General features: G+C 38.0%; 1 protein-coding gene across 1 annotated transcript in view; it reads left to right on the top strand.

Annotated features, from left to right (window-relative positions):
• PRKG2 (protein kinase cGMP-dependent 2) overlaps positions 1-21,437 on the top strand; it is a 115,717-nt gene that overhangs the window by 28,951 nt on the left and 65,329 nt on the right. The window contains exons 4-8 of the mRNA XM_055588906.1: positions 5,814-5,927; positions 8,742-8,847; positions 9,828-9,911; positions 12,433-12,496; positions 20,567-20,644. Of these exons, the coding sequence (XP_055444881.1) occupies positions 5,814-5,927; positions 8,742-8,847; positions 9,828-9,911; positions 12,433-12,496; positions 20,567-20,644 (446 nt within the window). The remainder of the gene's footprint in view (positions 1-5,813; positions 5,928-8,741; positions 8,848-9,827; positions 9,912-12,432; positions 12,497-20,566; positions 20,645-21,437) is intronic.

The raw sequence follows: 21,437 nt of genomic DNA, 5'->3' as shown, positions 1-21,437 counted from the left end.
TCTATTTGTAGAAAATATAACAGATTGAGTTCATGAAATAATAATATTTGTTGGTCGAATCATCCTGATGTTAATAACTAATATTTATAGAATGCTTTCTGTATGTCTAGCATCCTACTGATTATTTAATAGAGAGATCTCATTTCAGCTTACTAATTCTGTTAGGCAAGTGCTAATATCTTCATGTTACTGATGTGGACTGTGTCACAGAGAGGTTAAGTAACTTACCCAAGGCCACGCAGCTTATTAGTGGTGGAGACAGAATGCAAATTTAACAATCTGATTTGAAAGTTCATACTTATTAATCACAGTGACACTTAACAACTTTAGAAAGGTGTTTAGAATATTCAGAATGCCACTGCTTGTGCTGACCTTTTACACTGTTGTACCATGAAAAAGAAAACAGTTATTTTTGTGGCTCTGTTAGATAGTTTGGTTATATACCAATGATTTCTTTTTTTTTTAATTTTATTTTATTTTTAAATTTTACATAATTGTATTAGTTTTGCCAAATATCAAAATGAGTCCACCACAGGTATACATGTGTTTCCCATCCTGAACCCTCCTCCCTCCTCCCTCCCCATACCCTCCCTCTGGGTTGTCCCAGTGCACCAGCCCCAAGCATCCAGTATCGTGCATCGAACCTGGACTGGCGACTCATTTCATACATGATATTTTACATGTTTCAATGCCATTGATTTCAAAAGATCATTTAGTTGCATTTAACCAACAGCTGGACTTCCTACGTGGTGCACACAATAGATAAGTCAAATGAAATGCCTTAAAATTAAGGCTGGTGTATTTAGAACCATTTAAAGGAATTCCTCCATACCCGATCACTTGAACATGCTTCCATGCTAGGTAGATCATAATAGTTAGAAGGAAAAGGATTTATTTCTCAGATGCATGTCAAATGCATATCAAATCTTGTAGTGGAATTCAACAATTTTTTTTTTTTTTTTTTTTGGATACAGAAGCAAGAAATTATCTGAACAGGACTTGTCGTTATTGAATGCTCTGTAAAATTCTGAATTGCCTCAACTTTTTGAGTTTTAGGGAAAAAAGTTAACTAGCTTGCCCAGATGGACTGCTAACCTGGAATGTGCTGTGGCCTTTTATTTTGCTTCCTGGCCATCTAAACAAGGCTTTTTCAAATTTATAAATTTTTATTTACGGTCAAATATGATCAAAGCCCATATTTGGGCTTTAAGAGTTCTGAGGGAGACATATGTGAATAAGACATGATTTCTATATAATAGGCTCCAGTTTCATCCACCTCATTAGAACTGATTCCCAGAAAGAAAAACACCAATACAGTATACTAACTCATATATATGGAATTTAGAAAGATGGTAATGATAACCCAGTATGCGAGGCAGCAAAAGAGACACAGATGTATAGAACAGTCTTTTGAACTCTGTGGGAGAGGGCGAGGGTGGGATGATTTGGGAGAATGGCATCAAAACATGTATAATGTCATATGTGAAACGAATCACCAGTCCAGGTTCGATGCCTGATACAGAATGCTCGGGGCTGGTGCACTGGGATGACCCAGAGGGATGGTATGGGGAGGAATGTGGGAGGGGGGTTCAGGATGGGGAACACATGTACACCCATGGCAGATTCATGTTGATGTATGGCAAAACCAATACAATATTGTAAAGTGATTAGCCTCCAATTAAATAAATTTATATTAAAAAAAATAAATGATTTCTATGGGAGGTTACATTCTGGTAAGCGGTACAAGTTTAGTCAGATCTGTGTTTAGCAAGGAGGGGTGAAAAGAATTACAGAAACTAAGAAACAAAGAGGAGCAATGCTTTTACGATTCTTGTTTCCTTGAGGCCTTAGGTGTGGAGCAAAAGTTGCCTGTCCAAACAAATTAATATGCATGTATTATTCTATCAGATTTCCTGGTTGTGCTAGTGGTAAAGAACCCGCCTGCCAATGCAGGACACGTAAGAGATGTGGGTTCGATCCCTGGGTCAGGAAGATCACCTGGAAGAGGGCATGGCAACCCACTTCAGTATTCTCGCCGAGAGAATCCCCATGGACAGAGGAGCTGGTGTGTTACAGTCCACGGAGTCGCAAAGAGTCAGACATGACTGAAGCGACTTAGCATGCACTCACACGTTTTATTCTATTGGTAGTGTGTAAAAGGTTGTTTTCTATATTTTGATTCTTTAAACTTGACAGTTTCATAGTTACTAGTATATTATTTGCCGTATACATGTTTGTAGGCACACTTAAAATTATAGTCATCCCCAAGTAATTATTCTACCCAAGAAGTGAATCGTATTCTTAATTTAGCCAGCCTTTAAGTTTTAGGAATAGGTGACCCTAAGCAATTTCCCCCTCTTTCAGCTTTTCTCTTGGATATTTCACTTCTGCTTTAGCAACACTAGAACACTCAGGAAAGAGTAGATAGGTGCTTAAGTCAACCAATATTTATGAAACCTGCTAGGAAGGATTAGAAACTCATGTCAGCTTGTCTTGTTCCTTGCTAGTGACTCTGATGAAAGGTTTGGGGAGAGAAGGGGTTGAAAAGATAGATGTCAGTATCAATATAGTTACTGAAGTCAGGTCTATAGCACACATGGAAATGAAAATTGGGTGATTTCATATTTGAATTAATTACAGTGTGATCTAAGGGTTGGATTGTGTGATTGAACTGATTCAGCAAATTAGTTCATTATTCAAAATCTCCCCTTTATAAAATATAGCAAGAATAGCAACTAGTAAAAGCATACTTAAGCTTAAACTTTTGGTATTCTGTATCATGTTCGGTGTGGTTCAAATCCCATGAGCCATAACCAGTTAGGAAAACACTTGAAATGCATAAAGATCCATGATAGCAACTCAGCAGTACAGCTAAGTGGTTTTGATGGAATAGAATTTGGTTATAATGAGAAATTATTAAATTGCATATCTAACTTATAAGATTTGGAGCCAAAATGGAGTTTATTTCTTACTAGAGTGTAAGTTCTAACAGAGTAAATATCTTCTCTGTTTTGTCTGCCCTATCTGTCTGGCATCCAGACTAGCTCCTGTCACAACATAGGTATTCAGATCAGGTGCATTGAATGACTGGGTAGACAGAGCTGACCCAGAGCTGTTGTGCTTAGCTGTGAATTAGGAGAAGGAAAGACCAATTCTTCAAGGGAAAGAGAAATAACCCTGCCATTTTCTTCCTCTAAGAATATAGGTCTTATTACACATGGTTTTAATTAGCTAATGAGCTTCGCTGGTGACTCAGACAGTAAACAATCTGCCTTCACCGCAGGAGACCAGGGTTCAATCCCTAGGTCAGGAAGATCTGCTGGAGAAGGGAATGATTACCCATTCCAGTATTCTTGCCTGGAGAATTCCATGGACAGAGGAACCTGGTGGGATACAGTCCATGGTGTCACAAAGAGTTGGACAGGACCCAGCGACTAACACTTGATTAACTACGGGTTTGTTTGCATTTGTTTGAAGGGAAAGGAGAGAATTACCCAGGCAGAAGAATTGTGAGGAAGTTACCTCTCCTTCCCCTCAACCTCTGCTTAGCTAAAGATTGTTGTCAAGTGCTCTTTCTTTTTATGACTTTAATTTTAGAACAGTTTTAGGTTTACAGAATAATTGATAGGAAGGAACAGAGATTTCCCATATACCCTCTACCCATATCCATAGCCTCTCCTGTTATTAACATCACTCACTAGAAAGATATTGTTTTTAATAACCAAAGATGAACCTACATTGACACATTATAATCATTCGAAGTCCATCCTTGGTGTTGTGAAGTCTATAGGTTGAGACAAAAGTATAATGATATATAGCCATCATTATAATATCATGCAGAGCATTTTCACTGTCCTGAAAATCCTCTGTGCTCTGCCTATTCATCTTCCCCCTAACTGTTGGCAACCGCTAATCTTTTAATTTTCTCCATCATTTTCCCTTTTCTCGAATGTTATATAGTTGGAATCATGCATTATTTAGCCTTTACAGATTGACTTCTTTCACTTAGTAATATGTGTTTAAGATTCTGCCTTGTCTTTTCATGGATTAGTATCTCATCTCTTTTTAGCACTGAATAGGATTTCATTGTCTGGATGTATCACAGTTTTGGGCTTCCCTGGTGGTTCAGGTGGTAAAGAATCTGCCTGCAATTCAGGAGACCTGGGTTCAATCCCTGAGTCAGGTGGATCCCTTGGAGAGGAAAATGGCAACCCACTCCAGTATTCTTGCCTGGAGAATTCCATGAACAGAGGATTCTGGGGCCCGGCGGGCTGCAGTCCATGGCTACAGTCCATACAGTCCATGGGGTCCCACCTGGCGGGCTACAGTCCATGACGTCCCAAAGAGTTGGACACGACTGAGTGCCTAACACACACACACACACACACACACACACACGCCACAGTTTATTTATCCATTTACCTACTGAAGGACATCTTGGTCATTTCCAGGTTTTGACCATTATGAATAAAGCTGCTATAAACATCTGTGTGTAGGTTTTTGTGTAGACCTAAGTTTTCAGCTCCTTTGAATAAATACTAAGGAGCACAGTTGCTGGATTGTACAGTGAGAGTGTGTTTAATTTTGTAAGAAACCACCAAACTGTTCCAAATTGGGTGTCCCGTTTAGCATTTCCACCAGCAGCGTATGGTAGTTCCCATTGCTCCACGTCCTCTCCAAGACGTGGTGTTGTCAGTGTTCTCAATTTTGGCCATTCTATTAGGGGTAGAGTGATATCTCATTGTTGTTTTAATTTGTTTTTCCCTGATAAATGTGATGTGGAGCATCTTTTCATAAGCTTATTTTCCATCTGTATGTCTTCTTTGGTGAGTGTCTGTTAAAGTCTTTGGCTTGCGTTTTAATTGGGCTGTTTTCTTATTGAAGAACTTTAAGAGTTCTTTGCATTAATGTATTTTGTAAAACAGTTCTTTATTAGATGTATCTTTTGCAAAAGAGATATTTTCTCTCAGTCTGTGGCTTGTCTTTTAATTCTCTTGCTACTATTTTTCTCAAGCACTCTTCTTAGTGACTTCGTTTATTAATTCACTTCAATGAATGAGGGCTTAAGCAATGAACAAGGCATGATGAGGTAACTTACCCAAGGTCACACAGCCAGTGACTAGTCAGAGCCAGGCAGGCTGACACCAGGGCCAGCACACTTCTCAGTTGTGACAAGTTAGTCTTTCCAGCAGTGTAAACAACCTTTGTTGTGTTTTCAGGACATGCAGTGATTGTTCTGTTTCTTGTACAAAAGAAGTATCTTGTGCTGCATTTTTTGGGGAGTAGAATGAATTTAAATGAAACACTTGCCATCTGCTGCTTCAGGGAAAGAGCTTTGTAAGGATAATAACACTGACTATATATATATATATTTTGGCTGCTCTGCACAGTTTGCAGGATCTTAGTTCCCCAACCAGGGATCAAACCCACGTCCCCTGTAGTGGAAGCGCTGAGTCCTCACCACTGGACCACCAGGAAATTCCTAAGAGCTAACACTTAGGTGGCACTTGTGTGCCATCTCTGGTTCTGTGATCCTACTTATAGTAACTTGTTTACTTATCACCACGATATGAAGTAAATGTGATTAATTTTATCTCTGTTATTGACAAGGAACCCATGCAGAGTGGGTACCTCTTAATGCTAATCAACTAATAGAGAGTGGGCTTCAGTCTGCATTCCTAACCACTTTATTACAATGAGAATCGTAAGATATCTCACCTAGATGCTTTGTGTACCTGCTGCTTGTTTTATTTTAATGTATGGAATCTCAATGGATTTTGCTTATTTGTGTGTTCTTGCATCCTACTTGATAGAGGGTCGACTAGAGGTGTCCCAAGGCGAGAAACTGCTGTCATCCATCCCTATGTGGACCACGTTTGGGGAGCTAGCCATTTTATACAACTGTACAAGAACTGCCTCCGTGAAAGGTAACAGAAGAAGAAATGCTCTAGTTTTCAATTGCTACACAATGTTAAAGACAATCTAAGTCACTGTTGCATCCTGGGTCATTTTTTCTCCTGCTGTGCCCCTTATGCTCTTACTAATAGAAAGGCAATGCTCATAAAAGGATTTATATTGAAGCACTTGTCTGAAGGAGTCAAGCGTAAAGAAACCTTCCCATTGGATACCTGTATTTAAAATGTGAATATGGCTTTAAACATAATTGATTCTAGTGTTTGCCTTAGTTGCCAATGTCAACTTTTTACTATGTAGATATTTGTCTTTGGCTCATCCAGAATGTTTGCTTTCTATTCTCCATGAGGTGATGACCATATTATAAATCAGAAAAAGTAATTATACCAATAAAATGTGTAAATATCAAAAAGGATATGAATTAATTAATGAGGGTTTTCCTGAGTGATTTTTGAGATTAGTTCAATTGCTTTTCCTTAGGGTTCTTGTTTTTATTGACTTTATTCATGGTCATATCATGTTTTCTTCTGAATTAACTTAGATCTAGTGTTTCTCAGTGTTTGGGACTGGGTTATCTGAGTGAGCATTGTTGCAGTATTTGATAAAAATGCAGATTCTAAGGCTCCACTCCAAACAATCTCTGGCAATGGGGCCCAGGGATCTTTATTTTTAACAAGAACACTTTCTAACACCATACACAAAAATAAACTCAAAATGGATTAAAGATCTAAACGTAAGACCAGAAACTATAAAACTCCTAGAGGAGAACATAGGCAAAACACTCTCTGACATACATCACAGCAGGATCCTCTATGACCCACCTCCCAGAATATTGGAAATAAAAGCAAAAATAAACAAATGGGACCTAATTAACCTTAAAAGCTTCTGCACATCAAAGGAAACTATTAGCAAGGTGAAAAGACAGCCTTCAGAATGGGAGAAGATAATAGCAAATGAAGCAACTGACAAACAACTAATCTCGAGAATATACAAGCAACTCCTACAGCTCAACTCCAGAAAAATAAATGACCCAATCAAAAAATGGGCCAAAGAACTAAATAGACATTTCTCCAAAGAAGACATAAAGATGGCTAACAAACACATGAAAAGATGCTCAACATCACTCATTATCAGAGAAATGCAAATCAAAACCACGATGAGGTACCATTTCACACCAGTCAGAATGGCTGCAATCCAAAAGTCTACAAGTAATAAATGCTGGAGAGGGTGTGGAGAAAAGGGAACCCTCTTACACTGTTGGTGGGAATGCAAACTAGTACAGCCACTATGGAGAACAGTGTGGAGATTCCTTAAAAAACTGGAAATAGACATGCCTTATGATCCAGCAATCCCACTGCTGGGCATACACACTGAGAAAACCAGAAGGGAAAGAGACACGAGTACCCCAATGTTCATCGCAGCACTGTTTATAATAGCCAGGACATGGAAGCAACCTAGATGTCCATCAGCAGATGAATGGATAAGAAAGCTGTGGTACATATACACAATGGAGTATTATTCAGCCATTAAAAAGAATACATTTGAATCAGTTCTAATGAGGTGGATGAAACTGGAGCCTATTATACAGAGTGAAGTAAGCCAGAAAGAAAAACACCAATACAGTATACTAACGCATATATATGGAATTTAGAAAGATGGTAACAATAACCCTGTGTACGAGACAGCAAAAGAGACACTGATGTATAGAACAGTCTTATGGACTCTGTGGGAGAGGGAGAGGGTGGGAAGATTTGGGAGAATGGCATTGAAACATGTAAATATCATGTATGAAATGAGTTGCCAGTCCAGGTTCGATGCACGATACTGGATGCTTGGGGCTGGTGCACTGGGACGACCCAGAGGGATGGAGTGGGGAGGGAGGAGGGAGGAGGGTTCAGGATGGGGAACACATGTATGCCTGTGGCGGATTCATTTTGATACTTGGCAAATCTAGTACAGTTATGTAAAGTTTAAAAATAAAATAAAATTAAAAAAAAAAAAAAAAAAAAAAAAAAAAAAAAGAATAATTATAACAACATTAAAAAAAAAAAAAAAAAAAAAAAAAAAAAAATGTCAAAATAATTCTAATTCACTCTGAAGTTTAGTAAACCAGAGGTTTTGATTTTGGTTTATTCTGTAGGCTCTCATCACTGCTATAAAAAAAAATCTCACTATCATAATTTCATATAGATTTTTTGGAGTGACTTCTGCTTCTCTTCCTTTTTAGATTATATTCTTGCTTTTAATGTCTTTCCTATGAAAAGGCGTCTCAAAAACTGTCTTGCATAATCTCTTTGAAAGTGATTTTATATATTTTATGTAAAAGTAACCATAGAGATTCTTAAAATATATTGGCTTTCGTTAGCAACGGTGTCTAAACAACATAAAAAGACATAAAAACAGACTCACAAGCAGAGACCTTTAACTTTCAATTATCTGCTTGTGAATTCTTCACTTTCTGGAATAGATGCAGGCTGGCTGGCTTTCTTATGTATCACAGCCCAAATCTAAAATACATCCTGATGATGCAGTGTGTAATTAAGAATTGCAAACTAATTTTAATATCATCCTAAGCAAAACATAATTAGAATGGAAATCTTTTGCTGCTCACTTCCAAATCATGGTTCATTTCAAAGCCAAAAATGATTTTATAAAATTACCTACTCTTTACATCACTACTTCCTTCCATTTTGCATGTTTAAATAATGCGTTTTCCAAGAAAGATAATTTTATGACTGTACATGAAAAATTGATTGATTAACATTTTGGAATGTTTTCTGAATATAAGAGCTCCACAGGGTTTTATTATTTTCTTGATTTTTCTAAAGCTATTACCAATGTTAAAACATGGGCACTAGATCGAGAGGTATTCCAGAATATAATGAGAAGGACAGCTCAAGCTAGAGATGAACAGTACAGAAACTTCCTCAGAAGGTAAGAGTAACGCATTGATGGCAGAAAGAGAAGGTGGTCTAGCCATACTGTGGGTATGTTGGTTTTATAAGAGTAATTATTTTACTATCGCTTTTCTTATTTAAGCATTTTCCACATGATTAAGCCAAAGGAACACAAGTATTTTCTTGCAGTAAGTGCCACTATATATGAAAATTTGTATTTCATTTCCATTAGCCTTTTCACTGATTTATTTCTCTTGCTAATTTTGCCCTTGTGTTGATGGAGTCATTTCACATAGTATAGAATAATGTCCACAAAATTCCTAAAATATTCATTTGGGTTGCTCAGTTGACTTTTAAAGATATCTTATAATTTGGAAGTCAATAACAAAAGGTAATAATGCTTTGCTTAAAATAATATTAAATTATGTTACTGTCCTTATTTGCTTTACCTGAGACATTTTCTCATTGGCATAGAAACACTATCTTCCAAATTACTATTATTTGTAGCAAATTAACTTGCCAAAAATGTTATTATGCTTGCCATCATGACATGGAGCCTTGAAACATACATATTTTGTAAACTGTTCTGAACCTCCAACTACTTGGACGGATTAAATTATAGAGAAACAAGTACTTATTTAGCTAAAAAAAGTCAGAAACACATTAAAACACATTTTTTGGAAAGTATAAGTTTATTATTTAAAATCTTTCTGTGTGTTTTGGGGGAGATTTGACAGTCTCTGAAGCTGCAATGTATACTGTAACAATATGTAACCTATGATAAGTGATAACAACAATAAAATATCCTGCAGTTTCCAAAAACAAATTCTGAGTTCTTTTTAAGTATAATTAAGTTTATCTTGCATAACTATCCTGCAGAGTCAATGATTTTAGAAATGTGCAGTGCCTAGCCCCTAGTGAGGACTCAGTGAATACTGAACAGAGGCATTGTTAATAAGTAGAACATTGCAGGCATTGAGGTTTTTCATATGGACTCTCTCCGATGTTCTTTCCCAGACACAATAATGACTCCTGCAAGAGAGCTGCAGTAATGACAAGCAGATGCCTTACCTATATGCTAATCAACGCCTTATCCATCAGGTTGTGGGGTCTACCTGAGTATTTGTGTTAGTTGCTCAGCTGTGTCCGACTCTTTGCCACTCCATGGAGTGTAGCCCACCAGGCTCTTCTGTCCATGGAATTCTTCAAGCAAGAATACTGGGGTGGGTTGCAATTCCCTTCTCCAGGGGATCTTTCCAACCCAGGGATTGAACCTGGGTCTCCTGCATTGCAGGCAGATTCTTTACTGTCTGAGCCACAGGTTATCTCAAAATCCAGCAACTGAGCAACACAGGTCTGTATTTAAAACTAATGCAAGGACCAAATGGGGATACATAAATAAACCAGTGTCTATGGGTTGCATCATGTCTGAGATAAAACCTGAGCCATTAGGCAATAGTGGTTCGTTCCCTTGAAATCTACTGTGTTCTGCCTCAGTGGAAGGAACTCAAGAGAATTTACTAGTGCACGTTCCCTCCTTCCTTTTTACTTTCCTTTCTTCCTTTTGTTATCTCATTCATACATTTTTTCAACCAATACGTATTCCAGGCCTAAACACTGTGAATCCAGTGGTGAACAAGATAAACCTAATCTATGCCTTCATAGATAGGAGACAGATTAAAGATTTTTCCTCATATTAATTTCCTTACCAACCCCTAAGGGTTGATAAGCTTATATGACATATTTTTCACTAACATTATAGATCCCAGTTTGGACCAGAATTAGAACTTTCATGATTGGCATGTGTTAATCAATTAAACCAAAGGAACAAAAAATATTCCCTTGCAGTAAATGCCACTATACAGAAAAAAAGGTTCTGGTTAACCCTTTTACCTTTTCATCTGCAAGAAGACATATTAGAGAAATACATTTGTGTTTGCTTCATAGTATACAACAAGCTCTTTTTCCATTTACATCTTCTTTCCTGATGGCTCAGTGGTGAAGAATCCACCTGCAGTATAGGAGATGCGGGTTCGATCCCTGGGTCGGGAAGATTGCCTGGAGAAGGAAATGGCAACCCACTCCAGTAATCTTGCCTGAAAAATCCTATGGACTGAAGGAGCCTGGCGAGCTACAGTCCATAGATTATAAAGAGTCAGGCCCTACTGAGTGAGCTTGTTATGAAATATTTGACATATATCAAATGATGCGCACTACATATGTAAGTTATAAGATATAATAACAGAATGAGTGTATCAAGCTACTGCCCAATATAAGTAGAAAGTTAGCAGTGCTGTTGGGGTTCTCATATGCTCTCCTGTGGTCATTTTCTAGCCTTCCTTGGGGTATCTCCTCTCCTTGGATTAGTCTATATTCTGAAGTTTGGTAATCATAACCTTGGTATTTCTTATTATTTTGCCTCTAGCTTGGTTTAGCCTACTTTTGAATTTTACAAAATTGGTATTATTTTTGCAAGTCAATTTTTTTTCTCAGTACCTTTTGTTAAGGTTCATCTAGTTGGTATTCCTTATTATTTTGCCCGTAGCTTGGTTTAGCCTAGTTTTGAATTTTACAAAATTGGCATTATTTTTGCCAGTCAATTTTTTTACTCAGTTCCTTTTATTAAGGTTCATATGCTTGGTTAGTGCAGTCATTTCTTCTGTTGTAGAGTTCTGTCATCTGATTCAACCACAGTGCATTTACTTCTCTACCATTGGGGGTGTTCCAGTGTTTCGCAATTACAAATGATTCAGATGCAAAAGTTCTTAGACACAGCTCCTGGATACATGCCTCCTGAAGCACTGTGCGAGAATCAGCTTAGACCTCTCATTTTGAAAAATCAGACCCAATCGTGTATTTATGGAGGAGCATCATTGTTTTCCTTAGCGGTGTCAAATTTTAGATGGTAAGAAAAAAGTATTTACTTTATGGAAATTCTATCAACAGTCCTGGGTGAAAATAGGTAAAGTAGAAATTTCTTTAAAAGTACAATTTAAGCATTTTGATTAGTTAATAATACTGAGTGGAATTTTTGTTTTTTCAAATAATTTCAATGTTCTTTTCCTTCTCTGATTATTATTATTATCTGTAAAAATGTTCTTATTACATGCCTCTGGCTACCATTAATTTTAAAAGACTGTACAATATGACTAATAATCAAAGATGATTTCCATGCTAATTCCTGTGTTCCCCCTGGATTCAGTCTTAACTTAATTACAGGATTTAGATGAAACTCTGATCCTCCCCTGGAAGTGGAGGACCTCATTCATGCTAATAAAAGAGATTTTGAGATGTGGTACACATTTCTGAATGTGATTCACTTTGAAAGCCAACAATAAATGTAAACATTTTTTTTTTCTCTAAACAAAATTTGGTCATTTTCCTTTCATGGCATCTTACAATTTTTATTTGCCTAGGATAAATGTCTGCTGTTTTATGTGATCGTATAATTTCAGTGTATTTACAATATGATTTTGAAATTCAGTTACTTATGTATGATATATACGGAGGTTTACTTTGGAAAAATATTTGTTTAAATGCATGTATAAATCTATGTAGAGGTGCGTATTTGTAGTTTAATTCAGGAAGATAATTAAATAAAGATTTCTTTTTAATTTTGAAGTGTATCCTTGCTGAAGAATTTACCTGAAGATAAACTAACCAAGATCATTGACTGCTTGGAAGTGGTAAGAAATTTTAAAGTAAAAAAAATATATTTCATTAAAAGATTGTATAATCTCATCATTATTAACCTTGTAAATGAATAAAAAGGAAAAGATGGTGATTACTGGTCTACAGAAACCAGGAAACGTTTTCACAGTAGAAAAACTTTAGGCTAACTCACACTGAATTAAGGGCCTCGATTGGGATTCAGGGACTCTTCTGAAATATATAAAAGAAAATTGGATTTGCATATGTAAAGATTGACATATTTTAATCTTTTTTAGTATGTTGTATAAAACTAATCTGCCTTACTCAAGATGCATTTCATTTTCACCAATTAACATCACAGTCCTTTACAGAGTATTCCTAGTATGAAGGAGTCAATGATGCATAAGTTGGTAATGGAGTAGAGAAAGGATATTATTGGAACTTTCCTGACAAGCTTCTGAATCAAGCTATGAAATATTCCATACTTGAAAACTCTAGGCTATGAAAAGACATTTGAAAAAAAAAATCCAAACAAACTCTGCACTTAAGAAGCACTTTACCTATTTTAACATCTAGGGAAAAGAGGCATATTGGAACGTGTTCAAAAACTCATATTAGGGATCACACAGATGGTTGGTTCTAGTCCAAGCCTAGTCAAGTCTTTTCGTGAATAATGCTTTTCTGACATGTACCTTGGATTCTAATAATATGCATTATAAGAAAACCTCTTCAGAGATTAATATTCAAAGTAAATAACTTCTAACTTTTTTTTGGTGGGGGGGGGGGGTAGTTAATTTCATTGAAACCCAAATCGCTTTTAGGGAATTTAAAGGTAGTACGGAATAGGAAAGGAATCACATGTCCACTTTAAGCTTTTATAAAGCTGCTCTCAGTGGGAGACAAAGAGAAAAAAAAACCCCTCCAGACTGATTGTTGACAGATTCATGCCTCTGTCAATCACAATATACAATGTAAACTAATATCTGTTGAGAAGGGAACACCAACCATTTCATCCTCAAGTGTAAGTGACACCAGTAATGTTTCCATTTACAATTCATGGAACCCATCCAGCCATTCATCAGGGACAGGCCATGCTGACACATTGCTGGCCTTGTGTCCCCAGAGCACTCAGATATGAAGTCATTTTCAAGAGGACTGCTTGCCTGCATCTCATGGGATTTTCCCAGTGTAACATAACCCAATCACAGATGTTACAAATTAATAATTCATCCTAATTTCTGAGTGTTTTTTTTTTTTAAAGCTGGAGAGGCCATGTATTTTTTTGTGAACCGGGGAAATCTGTTTTTAATATAATACTAATAGAGTAGATTCACCAGAGGGGAATTCCATGCTGACAGCAAATATTAAAATTTAGTATCATTAAAAATAAATGGTAAATTAGACATATTTATAGCAGCCACAGGCAATAGCTACAGAATATATAGGGGGTGGGGGGAGGCTCCAACCTAGTATTAATTAACACACAGTTCGAGTTTGAAAGTCTCATCATTTAAAACACCCTAGAAAGGCTTTATTATATATTCGCCTTTGCAGACAGCAGCACGGTTTATAAAGGGCTCTTTATTCATACCTGGCAAACAAATGTGTCTCTGTAATGTGTGAAAATTCTCAAATTCGAAAGTGATTAACAAGGGAGTCATGGGATCTATTTAGCGCTAAGAAAAGTATATAATTTACCAGCATAGCTTGGACTAATAACCCATCAGCAGGGTCCTGACAGCAGCCAGTCACTAATGCACTGGAGTTATGACAGAGCCCCTGCTGAACTCCAGGGCCAGCTGTCCCACCAACTGGCTCCATAATCTTTGAGAAAAGCAGGCTGAATCTGGTGTGCTATTTAGGAATTGATTTGGGTGGTTTCAAGTTTTTGTGCAGAGGGTACAGGGAGAGCATCGGAATTTCCCATCACCAACCAGTAGATCTTATGAGCTTGTTAAGACTTTGTCTGTTGAGCTCCTGGACCAAATGGGCTGAATGTGCGGTATTCCAAAAGCATTTCTTGTTTTAGCATAAATCATCCAGAGCATTCAATTCTAGAAGCAGACATCGCCTTTAAACCTCTTCTCGTGTTCTAATGGGAAAAGGAGGGTGGAAAGAGTAGCAACATATTCATTGGTGTGTTTTAAGAGTTAACTGATGTACATCCTAAAACGTGTCACAGATTCTGGATGCCGTGTAACTGTTAATGATGATGAAAATGACAAAGTGACTTCTGCACCTGGCAGTTGTGTAGTATAAAAGACAGGAGAGGGACAGTTTCTGCTTCCTCTGGTGGCAATCGATCCAGGAAGTTTGGGATTTGAGTGTGTGGTGGATGGGAAAGTCACCTAATTTTTTGGTATGGAGATTTGGTAATTTGACCCAGTGGCCCTGGCACTGCGACTCTGACATGCCTCTTTCATGACACGAGGTGTAGTAAGAGTGGGGTGGGGGTAGGGAGTGTGGACTGTCCTTGTCCATCATCAGATCCCCAGTGGTGCTGCTTCAAAGGCAGATTCCCTCTAGAAATATGGTACTGATGAACCTATTTGCAGAACAGGAATAGAGACACAGAAAGACAGAATAGACTTGTGGGCACAGCAGAGGAAGGAGAGGATGGGACGAATTGAGAGAGGAGCATTGAAATATACACTACCATGTATAAAATACATGGCTAGTGGGAACCTGCTGTATTACAAAGAGACCTCCACTTGGTGCTCTGTGATGATCCAGAGGTGTGGGATTGGGGAGAAGGGGAAGAGAGGGAGGCTTGAGAGGGAGGGAATATATGTACACATGTAGCTGATTCACGCTCTTGTACAGCAGCAGCTAACTCAACATTGTAAAGCAATTATCCTCCAATAAAAAAAGGCAGGTTCCCACATACTACCTCAACATTTACTGAATAAGAAACTCTGGGGTAAGGACTCAGATATCCACACTTTAGCCATACAATTTTTAGGCTTATTAAAGTTTAAAATTATGAAAAGAATACATGTATTTTGGGTTTGCCACAGTCTGCCTCTTCATTCATAAGATTTCCATTTTTTATCATTTTTGGAAAGTCTAATCTTCCTTTCTTGTATTTCCTGCTAACACTTGCATAAGCCAGTGAGTTTTTTCTCAATTTAATGATTACACCCAGAACCATAAGAAAGTTGAGATAATTGTGGATTTTGCCAGTTTATGGACCTGTTAGTTAAAGTCTGGGCTGCTCAGTGAGAAAGTTAACTAATCCAAAGTCTGGAGATTAGGGTTTGTGGTCAAGTGTCTGTTCATTGCAGACGTTAATTGTGGTGGGGATCAAGGTCTCCTCATCTATCAAATAAAGGCGTGGTAGACCACATCTCTAAGGGCTTTCTCAGTGTTTCAGTTACAAAATCCCATACTGTTCACCTAAATGGAGGAATTGCTGTTGGTTTTCATTTTGTAGGCTCTGATAGGCATCAGATACTAAATTATGCCTGAATGGTTGACAGGGTTCACCTGATCCAGATATGTTTGATTTAAAATTTCTGAGATAAATAACTTGGACAAGCGAAAAAACAGCTGGTAACAAACCCAAATAACTGAATATAGTGTGTGTATTTTAATTTATCTATTTTAATTGGAGGATAATTACTTTACAATAATGTGATGGGTTTTGCTATTCTGTATACAGTTTTTTAAACAATCAACTTAGGTAAATGGTCACATGATGCAGGGTGTGTGTGTGGATAAGTGTGTGTGTGTGATCATACCTCTGTGCATCATCAATACGTATTTGTAATGAAGATTTCAAGCCACACACTGAAGAAGCTAAGGCAATCATAGGCTTTCTTCTTTGTCTTTGCCTTCTATCAACTTGGATTTTAATTCTAGTTTCATATTTTCTATTTACAGACATTCAGGCTCTAGCATTTTGCTATCATAGAATGAGCATTTTCTTTACATAAAAAAACTCTTTCATCTTTAACTGTTGCTGTTTATGTTTTCTTCTGACCTCTGCCTCTCAGTTTGCCCTGGAATTGATTTCCTTTTTTTCCTGTCTTACCATAATACTAAATAACTACTCTTAGGGTTTTTAGACACCTTCTTTTAAAACATCTTTTTTAGACTGCGGGGCACAACTCATTAGTAGGTCATCAAATCAATTTAGAGGAACAATTTAAAAAAAATCCGAGTAGTAAGCATAAGTATTGTTCAAATATGTTTGTTTTATACAAATATGTGTGTCCATGCTCACATGTGTGTATGTGGGCATACATGTAAAATGTATTTAATTACTATAGGCCAGAGTAAAAAAATTACCAAAAACCACTGCTTCACAGGGTAGGGTCTACGGCTTCTTGCTCCTCTAAGGGACCCCTTTGCAGTGTAACCGCAGGACAATAAACCACAATGTTTGCAGTTCTCTTTTTGGTCTTGGTGACCACCCTGGCTAGACTGGCTATACTCCCCAGTTGACAAACACTGGCCAGTCTGGCATCGTAGCCAGTACTTACCACTATATATTTTTGGTCTGACCTACATCCCCAGCCTTTTCTGATCTATGAAGTTACTGTCAACACACTGGGAGGTATTATTTATCTTCCTCCCATGGTTTTGGATGACAAAGACCCATCACTAGGAAAAATACTGTTAGGAATCTTGCCGCTTAGGAAACAACAAAGCTCTTTCTCAGTGTTCCCTTTCCAGCTTCTCCCTCTTAGCTTATCTGACAGATAGAAATTAAAGCTGCACATCCACGCAGACCAGAGGCTATATCATAACTGAAGGAACAGCCTATTAGCAATTCAGAAGCTCTCCAGATTCCTTCGATTCCTTTTGGGTAATAGGGGTTGGGATTGAGAAGGGAACAGGAGAGACTGAGAGCAGGCTGATTGAAACAGGAGTGTGTCCCATGTCACCCCTAAAACCAGCAGTTTCAGCAAAGAGAACTGAACCTTCGCTCTCTCATGAAGATGCCTGGACTGAGGTATCGTGGTCACTCAACCTTCCTGGATCACAGTCATCTCGACAGTAAAATCGTGCTTGAATGGAGTCAACATTTGTGATTGAGCTAAAATAAGAAAGTTGAGTAAGCAGCCTGTGATGTAAAAAAACTCAAAATATTATTTTCCAAGTAAAATAGAAGTGTGTTTCTTGTCCACATAGCAGTCCAGGGAGAATGGTCCTGGGTGGCTATACAGAATCCTTCAAGAACTTGAGCTGGTGGCTATTCTGCCATCTTTAACATGGTCCCTCTCCCAAGATCTCTCCTGGTCATGCCATTGCCACTGGGGCACAAGTATGAAGGCACATGTCTGCAACGGATCAGGGGCTTGGCATGGAAATGGCATGTGTCACTTCTATTCAGACTCTTACAGCTGGAAGTTAATCCCGTGGCTACAGCTAATAGCAGGGAGGCTGGGGAATGCAGTTTACCTGTGGAAAACATTGATGACCAACTCACAGCCTCTTTCACAGGAATTAACAGTCACCAACTTGACTGTCTCACCTAGTCCTGCACATTGTTAGGAGTGGTAGATCATACCATCTCAATTCGACAGAATAGGAAACTGAAGTCAGATTTAAGTAACAGCTAAGCAAACCATTCTCATCCTCCTCCTTAACATAGCAATCATTAATCATTTGCTATGTTTCAGGTGCTTTTAATTCATCAAAAATTATTATCTTTAGTTGACTTCTTGTGGTAGGCAAAAATGGACTTCCTCCAAAATAAGTGTCTAGACCCTGAATCCTGGAACATGAATGTGTTATGTTACATGGCATAAGCAACTTTAAATATGTAATTAAGGTTTCTAGTGAAGGAAAGTGAAGTGAAGGTCACTCAGTTGTGTCTAACTCTTTGTGACCCCATGGACTGTAGCCTGCTAGGCTCCTCTGTCCATGGAATTCTCCAGGCAAGAATACTGGAGTGGGTTGCCATTTCCTTCTTTAGGGATCTTCTTGACCCAGGGATCGAACCCAAGTCTCCTGCATTGCAGGCAGACTCTTTACTGACTGAGGTACAAGGGAAGCCCAATGAAAGTGAAAGTTGCTCAGTCCTGTCCGACCCTTTATGACCCCATGGACTATACAGTCCATGGAGTTCTCCAGGCCAGAACTCTGGAGTGGGTAGCTTTTTCCCTTCTTCAGTGGATATTCCCAACTCAGGAATTCAACTGGGGTCTCCTGCCTTGCAGGCGGATTCTTTACCAACTGAGCTATCAGGGAAGCCCTGAGTACTGCCAAGAATACTGGAGTGGGTTACCATGCTCTCCTCCAGGGGATCTTCCCAACCCAGGGACTGAACCTGCATCTCTTAACGGCTCCTGCATTGGCAGGCAGGTTCTTTACCACTGGCGCCACCTGGAAAGCCCAATTAATGTTTAGGACCTTAAAATAGGGAGATTACCTTCGACTGTCTAGGTGGGTCAAATATTATTACACGAGCCCTTATAAGCAGAGAATTTTCTCTGGCTGGAGTCAGAGAGATGCAGCAGAAGTGGAAGTCAGAGAGATTCCAAGTGTATGAAAAATGCCATGTGTAACTGTTGGTTCTGAAACATAGCAGGCTCTATGAAAGGACAGGAAAGAAGTCTCTGGGTGCTAAGAGGCAGCCCCCAGCTCACAGCCTACAGGGAAATGGAACCATGTTCTACAACCTCCATGAACTACATTCTTCCAACAATATGATGAAACTTGAGAGCAAGTTCCAGAAAGGAACACAGACCTTCTGACACATGTTGAGTTCAATCTTGAGAGACCCAAAACACAGAAATTCTGTTGAGCCACACCATGCCTCGACTCTCTGACCTGCAGAAACTGAGATAATAAATGGAGGTTGTTCCAAGCCATTAAGTATGTGGTTATTTTCTTACAGATGCAATAGAAAAATAATGTACTTACATTCTCTCAATCTTTGAAAGTAAATGTTATTTGAATTTTGTGGATTGATGAAAGTGAAATTCATCACTTTGACTGAATATAGATTTGAATGTAGAATATAGATTTGAATCTATATTTCTATGGCTTGAAAGTACTTTTTCCCTGAAGATACTGTGCTTCCTACCACAAGACATTGAAATGTCTTGCAAAACGTACACTGTGCTAGGTAAATAAAAGGCATGTTTATTAGTATCAGGAGTAATACTTATTCTATAGTGTAAATCTGTTTTAAGTGTAAATAACCAAAAAAGGTACTGAAATATAGCAGACACAAAAGTAGTGTTGTTTGGATTTTATTTTCAACTCTAAAAGAAAAATAAGGGAGCTATTATGTTGTTCTTTATGCCTTTTACAAAAATTAAATAAGCCCATTTTTGCTTGTATAAATTAAGATATCCATCTTAGTTCTATGACTCTGAGGCAATATCAAATTAAAGGAAAGTAGGGATGGACAGTTTAATCCATCTTGTATTTTCTAAGAGACTGAATTACTCTTTTGGTCTGACAGGTGGATGAATTACTTTTCCCTGCCTAAAAATTCTCTGATTATACACACTTATATGAGGGAAACGAAGAAATAAGTGATAATTTGAGATTTCATGAGTTTAAACTTTGTTGAAGAACAGAATTTACATGTAAAAAATTCTAATGTCAACCTTTCATAATATAAATCTTTGGAGAGAATCTGTATGAAAGAGCTCCTTTCGTATGGATTGTGTATAATGTTTCCAACCATTGCTCTGGAAAGAAGAAGAATTGAGACTGATATTCCTCCATACCCAGTGGGGATAGTATTTTCAATTTATAAGATAATGTTTGCCCTTTTTCTAAACTCTAGACCCGGTTTCAGATTGTTGCAGCTCCCTCAACAGCTTATATTTAGATTATTTGGGTGAAGCTCACTTGCGTATCTCTCATAATTACCTCTCTCATTTCTCTTCATGTATTCCGTGTCCATGCCTGACAGTATTCCAGGTGAATATTTTTTGTGTGTGTGTGAAAGATAAACATAAATTCAGGTAAACAAGCAAAAGTCTTCTTACTTTTCCATGGCTTTTGACTACAATATTTAAGAAGATCAGTTACAATAAGCAAAAAATAGCAGAAATGGGTGTGGAATGTTCGTCTCATTTATGTCTTCATCTGTATATCTCTGCTGCATCTAACCTTTTCTTTTTCTTTCATCCCAATAGGAATACTATGACAAAGGAGATTACATTATTAGAGAGGGCGAGGAAGGAAGTACGTTTTTCATTTTAGCAAAAGGAAAGGTAAATATTAATGAAAGCTTGCTTAATATAAATCTAAAGAAGCATTTCAAATCTGTTTGCCATAAAAGCAGCAGTGTTGTGCATTGCAGCCTAAGTTGTCTGTCTGCGTTGAGCAGGTAACGGAGCTTCTGCTCAGAAGACACCTGGGGAAGTGAGGGTTGGAGGAGGGGGAAGGGAAGGCGGTCTGAGCACTGGGTTTGGGGCCACAGGAGACTTATCATGGGTTCCGGCTGCAATAGTAATTTCTTGGTGACCTTAGTTAGGTCACTTGACTTTCTTTGGACCTCATTTCATTGTGTGTAAAATGACTGGATTATTTCTAAGGGTCCCTTCCAGCTATGATTGTGTGATTCTCAGCCCAAGCGTTCTAGATTGAGGGCTGTAATATTTTCCCATCCCACGGGTAGACAAACAACAGGTAGAGAATGAACTAGATAACTGACAGCACAATCAGGCATCATGCAGTAGAACAATATGATTGAGAACTTGAATTCATACACAGCAGCTCAAGTTGATTTAGATGCTGATGAAAAATTTGCACTAATATATGCAACATATTTACACTAAAGTGAAGAGGAACTAAAAAGCCTCTTGATGAAAGTGAAAGAGGATAGTGAAAAAGTTGGCTTAAAGCTCAACATTCAGAAAATGAAGATCATGGCATCTGGTCCCATCACTTTGTTGGAAATAGATGGGGAAACAGTGGAAACAGTGTCAGACTTTATTTTTTGGGGCTCCAAAATCACCGCAAATGATGACTGCAGCCATGAAATTAAAAGACGTTTACTCTTTG

This window comes from Bubalus kerabau, chromosome 7, assembly GCF_029407905.1.
Source record: "Bubalus kerabau isolate K-KA32 ecotype Philippines breed swamp buffalo chromosome 7, PCC_UOA_SB_1v2, whole genome shotgun sequence".
Classification (NCBI taxonomy): domain Eukaryota; kingdom Metazoa; phylum Chordata; class Mammalia; order Artiodactyla; family Bovidae; genus Bubalus; species Bubalus kerabau.
The sequence above is the reverse complement of the archived record's forward strand: the minus strand, read 5'-3'. Positions and strand labels throughout refer to the sequence as shown.